At 48.7% G+C, this 7,466-nt stretch overlaps 1 protein-coding gene across 1 annotated transcript in view; it reads left to right on the plus strand.

The window, feature by feature from the left end:
* frs3 (fibroblast growth factor receptor substrate 3) overlaps positions 1-7,466 on the plus strand; it is a 59,616-nt gene that overhangs the window by 12,825 nt on the left and 39,325 nt on the right. The window contains exons 3-4 of the mRNA XM_061258836.1: positions 246-334; positions 1,337-1,523. Of these exons, the coding sequence (XP_061114820.1) occupies positions 269-334; positions 1,337-1,523 (253 nt within the window). The 5' untranslated portion in view covers positions 246-268. The remainder of the gene's footprint in view (positions 1-245; positions 335-1,336; positions 1,524-7,466) is intronic.

Raw genomic sequence — 7,466 nt, forward strand, 5'->3', positions numbered from 1 at the left:
TGTGTAGTCTGTGTGTAGGGTGTGTGTAGTGTGTGTGTAGTGTGTGTGTAGGGTGTGTGTAGTCTGTGTGTAGGGTGTGTGTAGGGTGTGTGTAGTGTATATGTAGGGTGTGTGTAGTCTGTGTGTAGGGTGTGTGTAGGGTGTGTGTAGGGTGTGTGTAGGGTGTGTGTAGTGTGTGTAGTGTGTGTAGGGTGTGTGTAGTCTGTGTGTAGGGGGTGCTCTGACGGCTGGCTGCTCTCCTGCAGGTCTCGGCCGGCCTGCTGAAGCCATGGGAGGCTGCTGGAGCTGCCTGTACAGAGACGCACTCCCAGAGAACCACCCCACCAAGTTTAAGGTCCTCTGCACCCTGTATTATTTTTTATTTATTTTTTTGGAGTAGGATGAGTAGGATGAGTAGGATGAACTCATGGCCTTGCCTAGGGATGCATCGATATTAACATTTCTGGCCCATTATTTGGGGGAAACATTAGCCAATACCGACACTGAATGTTTTTTACGTTACATTACAGTACAGTCATTTGGCTGGCGCTCTTATGCAGAGTGACGCACAACAGTGCAGAACACAGTGCACTGAACCTCTGAGGAAAGTGCGGTTCCCAGGGTAATCACATCGATAAAAACATTTTATCCCTTGTAGATTAATCAGATAAACTGACCAAGAAGTATCAATAGTACAGTTTTGGCAACTATAACCCTAAGAATAGTGACATAATTGTACATAAGTATGATAATTACAGCATACAGCATACAACATACATGGCTAATTACAAATTACGGGGAGGGAGAGCAGGGGAAATGTGCAGACTTTTTTGTGGTTTTGTGTTTCTGTTTCCATAAGTTTTATGTTTAAAATCTAAATGTTAAAAAACACAAATTTAATTCCACAACTGCAGACATTTATTTGGAACAGCAGCTGTTTTGCTTATGCAGTCAAAAACTGCTTCATGTTTACAAAGTGTTTAATTAGATTGGTGGTCTTATCTCCCTTATACGCAACAGCTTTTTGATATTAATTCCATTCTGCTTTATTTTGGTCTGTTTTAAGTGGGCTCACAATTTTTACAATGTCCTAACCAGTCCAGGATCGCACAGAACATGGTCAGACAAGGAATATAAGAGCAAACATTCATCATGAAGGAATGTTTTTATGTAACAATTTATCTATTTAACACATTTTCTTTACACTTTTTGCTATGGTAAGTCAATTTAACAAATTAATCATGTGGTGTAAATACTGACAGTGGCACCATTTGGCCAGGACCTTATTGGTATTTCATGATTAGATAGCAGTGTTCAGTACCCATCCCTTGTTGTAACCCTGCTGTTGTGGCTGCAGGTGACGAATGTGGATGATGAAGGGAACGAGTTGGGCTCAGGAACGATGGAGCTCACTCAGACCGAGCTCATCCTGCACACCAGGAAGAGAGACGCCGTGCGGTGGCCCTACCTCTGCCTCCGTCGTTACGGCTATGACTCCAACCTCTTCTCCTTCGAGAGCGGCCGGCGCTGCCAGACCGGGCAGGGTGAGTCTCTCACACCATCAGCAGCACTAATACCCTGCAGAAATGACCCATGACTTGCTGGGAATACCCTGCAGAAATGACCCATGACTTGCTGGGAATACCCTGCAGAAATGACCCATGACCCCCACTAATACCCTGCAGAAATGACCCATGACCCCCACTAATACCCTGCCGAAATGACCCAAGACCCCCATTAATACCCTGCAGAAATGACCCATGACCCCCACTAATACCCTGCAGAAATGACCCATGACCTGCCGGGAATACCCTGCAGAAATGACCCATTACCTGCTCGGAATACCCTGCAGAAATGACCCATGACTTGCTGGGAATACCCTGCAGAAATGACCCATGACCTGCCGGGAATACCCTGCAGAAATGACCCATGACCTGCTGGGAATACCCTGCAGAAATTACCCATGACCTGCTCGGAATACCCTGCAGAAATGACCCATGACCTGCTGGGAATACCCTGCAGAAATGACCCATGACCTGCTCGGAATACCCTGCAGAAATGACCCATGACTTGCTGGCAATACCCTGCAGAAATGACCCATGACCTGCCGGGAATACCCTGCAGAAATGACCCATGACTTGCCGTAAATACCCTGCAGAAATGACCCATGACCTGCCGGGAATACCCTGCAGAAATGACCCATGACCTGCTCGGAATACCCTGCTGAAATGACCCATGACCTGCTGGAAATACCCTGCAGAAATGACCCATGACCTGCTCGGAATACCCTGCAGAAATGACCCATGACCTGCTGGGAATACCCTGCAGAAATGACCCATGACCTGCTCGGAATACCCTGCAGAAATGACCCATGACTTGCCGTAAATACCCTGCAGAAATGACTCATGACCTGCCGGGAATACCCTGCAGAAATGACCCATGACCTGCTCGGAATACCCTGATGAAATGACCCATGACCTGCTCGGAATACCCTGCAGAAATGACTCATGACCTGCTCGGAATACCCTGCTGAAATGACCCATGACCTGCTGGAAATACCCTTCAGAAATGACCCATGACCTGCTGGGAATACCCTGCAGAAATGACCCATGACCTGCTGGGAATACCCTGCAGAAATGACCCATGACCTGCTCGGAATACCCTGCAGAAATGACCCATGACTTGCTGGGAATACCCTGCAGAAATTACCCATGACCTGCTGGGAATTCCCTGCAGAAATGATCCATAACTTGCTGGGAATACCCTGCAGAAATTAGCCATGACCCCCCACTAATACCCTGCAGAAATGACCCATGACCCCCCACTAATACCCTGCAGAAATGACCCATGACCCCCCACTAATACCCTGCAGAAATGACCCATGACCCCCACTAATACCCTGCAGAAATGACCCATGACCTGCCGGGAATACCCTGCAGAAATGACCCATGACCTGCTCGGAATACCCTGCAGAAATTACCCATGACCTGCTCGGAATACCCTGCAGAAATGACCCATGACCTGCTCGGAATACCCTGCTGAAATGACCCATGACCTGCTAGGAATACCCTTCAGAAATGACCCATGACCTGCTCGGAATACCCTGCTGAAATGACCCATGACCTGCTCGGAATACCCTGCAGAAATGACCCATGACCTGCCGGGAATACCCTGCAGAAAAGATCCATGACCTCCTGGGAATACCCTGCAGAAATGACCCATGACCTGCCGGGAATACCCTGCAGAAATGACCCATGACCTGCTCGGAATACCCTGCAGAAATGACCCATGACCTGCTGGAAATACCCTGCAGAAATGACCCATGACCTGCTCGGAATACCCTGCAGAAATGACCCATGACCTGCTGGGAATACCCTGCAGAAATGACCCATGACCTGCTCGGAATACCCTGCAGAAATGACCCATGACTTGCCGTAAATACCCTGCAGAAATGACTCATGACCTGCCGGGAATACCCTGCAGAAATGACCCATGACCTGCTCGGAATACCCTGATGAAATGACCCATGACCTGCTCGGAATACCCTGCAGAAATGACTCATGACCTGCTCGGAATACCCTGCTGAAATGACCCATGACCTGCTGGAAATACCCTTCAGAAATGACCCATGACCTGCTGGGAATACCCTGCAGAAATGACCCATGACCTGCTGGGAATACCCTGCAGAAATGACCCATGACCTGCTCGGAATACCCTGCAGAAATGACCCATGACTTGCTGGGAATACCCTGCAGAAATTACCCATGACCTGCTGGGAATTCCCTGCAGAAATGATCCATAACTTGCTGGGAATACCCTGCAGAAATTAGCCATGACCCCCCACTAATACCCTGCAGAAATGACCCATGACCCCCCACTAATACCCTGCAGAAATGACCCATGACCCCCCACTAATACCCTGCAGAAATGACCCATGACCCCCACTAATACCCTGCAGAAATGACCCATGACCTGCCGGGAATACCCTGCAGAAATGACCCATGACCTGCTCGGAATACCCTGCAGAAATTACCCATGACCTGCTCGGAATACCCTGCAGAAATGACCCATGACCTGCTCGGAATACCCTGCTGAAATGACCCATGACCTGCTAGGAATACCCTTCAGAAATGACCCATGACCTGCTCGGAATACCCTGCTGAAATGACCCATGACCTGCTCGGAATACCCTGCAGAAATGACCCATGACCTGCCGGGAATACCCTGCAGAAAAGATCCATGACCTCCTGGGAATACCCTGCAGAAATGACCCATGACCTGCCGGGAATACCCTGCAGAAATGACCCATGACCTGCTCGGAATACCCTGCAGAAATGACCCATGACCTGCTGGAAATACCCTGCAGAAATGACCCATGACCTGCTCGGAATACCCTGCAGAAATGACCCATGACCTGCCGGGAATACCCTGCAGAAATGACCCATGACCTGCTCGGAATACCCTGCTGAAATGACCCATGACCTGCTGGAAATACCCTGCAGAAATGACCCATGACCTGCTCGGAATACCCTGCAGAAATGACCCATGACCTGCTGGGAATACCCTGCAGAAATGACCCATGACCTGCTCGGAATACCCTGCAGAAATGACCCATGACTTGCCGTAAATACCCTGCAGAAATGACTCATGACCTGCCGGGAATACCCTGCAGAAATGACCCATGACCTGCTCGGAATACCCTGATGAAATGACCCATGACCTGCTCGGAATACCCTGCAGAAATGACCCATGACCTGCTCGGAATACCCTGCTGAAATGACCCATGACCTGCTGGAAATACCCTTCAGAAATGACCCATGACCTGCTGGGAATACCCTGCAGAAATGACCCATGACCTGCTCGGAATACCCTGCAGAAATGACCCATGACCTGCTCGGAATACCCTGCAGAAATGACCCATGACTTGCTGGGAATACCCTGCAGAAATTACCCATGACCTGCTGGGAATTCCCTGCAGAAATGATCCATAACTTGCTGGGAATACCCTGCAGAAATTAGCCATGACCCCCCACTAATACCCTGCAGAAATGACCCATGACCCCCCACTAATACCCTGCAGAAATGACCCATGACCCCCCACTAATACCCTGCAGAAATGACCCATGACCCCCACTAATACCCTGCAGAAATGACCCATGACCTGCCGGAAATACCCTGCAGAAATGACCCATGACCTGCTCGGAATACCCTGCAGAAATGACCCATGACCTGCTCGGAATACCCTGCAGAAATTACCCATGACCTGCTCGGAATACCCTGCTGAAATGACCCATGACCTGCTAGGAATACCCTTCAGAAATGACCCATGACCTGCTCGGAATACCCTGCTGAAATTACCCATGACCTGCTCGGAATACCCTGCAGAAATGACCCATGACCTGCCGGGAATACCCTGCAGAAAAGATCCATGACCTCCTGGGAATACCCTGCAGAAATGACCCATGACCTGCCGGGAATACCCTGCAGAAATGACCCATGACCTGCTCGGAATACCCTGCAGAAATGACCCATGACCTGCTGGAAATACCCTGCAGAAATGACCCATGACCCCCCACTAATACCCTTCAGAAATGACCCATGACCCTCATTTATACCCTGCAGAAATGACCCATGACCTGCTGGGAATCCATCCATCCATTATCCTCACCCGCTTATCCTGAACAGGGTCGCAGGGGGGCTGGAGCCTATCCCAGCATACATTGGGCGAAAGGCAGGAATACACCCTGGACAGGTCGCCAGTCCATTGCAGGGCACACACAGCATTCACTCACACACTCATACCTACGGGCAATTTAGACTCTCAATCAGCCTAACCTGCATGTCTTTGGACTGTGGGAGGAAACCGGAGTACCCGGAGGAAACCCACGCAAACACGGGGAGAACATGCAAACTCCGCACAGAGAGGCCCCAGCCGATGGGGAATCGAACCCAGGACCCACTGCACCATCCGTGCCGCCCCTGCTAGGAATACCCTTCAGAAATTATCCATGACCCCCTGGGAATATCCTGCAGAAAAGATTTAGATATACATTTCAGTGATTTAGCAGACACTTTCAATCCAAAACATGAAGTGCATGAGTTCCGCTGTTCTGACCGAGGTGGGCAAATCATTGCACCACTGAGGAACCAGAACAGAGGCCTGAAGAACCATAGGGCATTCAGATGGCCACATCTTCCAGGAAAAGGGAGTTAGTGATGGTGGTGGACATTATAAAGGGTGTTGTGATAGTGGGGGATGTTATAAAGGGAGTTTGTGATTGTGGGAGATGTTATGAAGGAAGTTGGTGATAATAGGGGACTTTATAAGGGGAGTTGTTGATAGTTGGGGACGTTATAAAGGGTGTTGATGATAGTGGGGAATCTTATAAAGGGAGTTGGTGTTAGTGGGGGATGTTATAAAGGGGAGTTGGTGATAGTGGGTGACTTTTTAATTGCCTTAAATTAATGGCGAGTAAATGGCTGGCATTTATATAGCTCCTTTATCCTAAGCGCTGTACAATTGATGCTTCTCATTCACCCATTCATACACACTATCGTACTCCAACGGTGATTGGCTGCATGCATGGCACCAACCAGCTCGTCAGGAGCATCTGGGGATTAGGTGTCAGGGACACTTTGACACATTGAACCGGCAACCCTACGACTAAGTGTACATTTCATAATTTAATAAACTAAAATAATGTATTTAATGTTTATAAGCATTGGTCAGCTTTCACTGAACTAGCCAGCTAACTTGTGTGATCACGTCACTGTCCAATAGAACAATCTGTTAGCTTTTCTGTCCAGCAGACAAAGGTTAGTTAGGAGTTATGAATTCCTAAAAAGGAATTTTATTTTCGCTTGAGGCACAAAGGGGGGCGCCAGCAGGAACAGTAAACACTGATCTCATACGGGCACGTGGACGCCCAGGAATGTCCTCCTGTCTGCAGTGTGCGTCCCAAATCTTTTGCCTTCAGAGGCTCCTTTTCAGTCAGGATTCTGCCTTAGTAGGGAGCTTACTTCTGAGTATGCAGGCAGCAGAGAAGCTGCCTTCGTATTGGGCCAAGGACTCGCACGGTGTGCTGCCAGCCTGGTGCCCAGGAAGGAGATCTCCTGGAGCACACGGACAAGCTCCTGGCCAGAGCAGGGAGGGATCCAGTGTTTATGGGCCATGTTGAAGCCACTTACATGGGTAAGGACAGGTTTGAGGTTGTATTGGAATTGTGGAATTAGTAGATATATTTGTTGAACTGGAGGAAAAATTTAGTAGTCTTCTATGTAAAACAACATATTTTGCCCAGTCTAGCCAAGGACTGTTAAACATATCTCAAACCCACAAGCTGAGCCTTAGCAGAGACAACAGCACATACAGGTGTACCTCGATTTTCAAAGGGGTTACGTTCCTTAGAAACTGTTGGTAAACCAAACAGCATTTATCATTGATGTAATAGAAATACGTTCCGGGCAGTTAATAACAATAAATTGAA

The sequence above is a fragment of the Conger conger genome, chromosome 10 (genome assembly GCF_963514075.1).
Source record: "Conger conger chromosome 10, fConCon1.1, whole genome shotgun sequence".
In the NCBI taxonomy this organism is placed as follows: domain Eukaryota; kingdom Metazoa; phylum Chordata; class Actinopteri; order Anguilliformes; family Congridae; genus Conger; species Conger conger.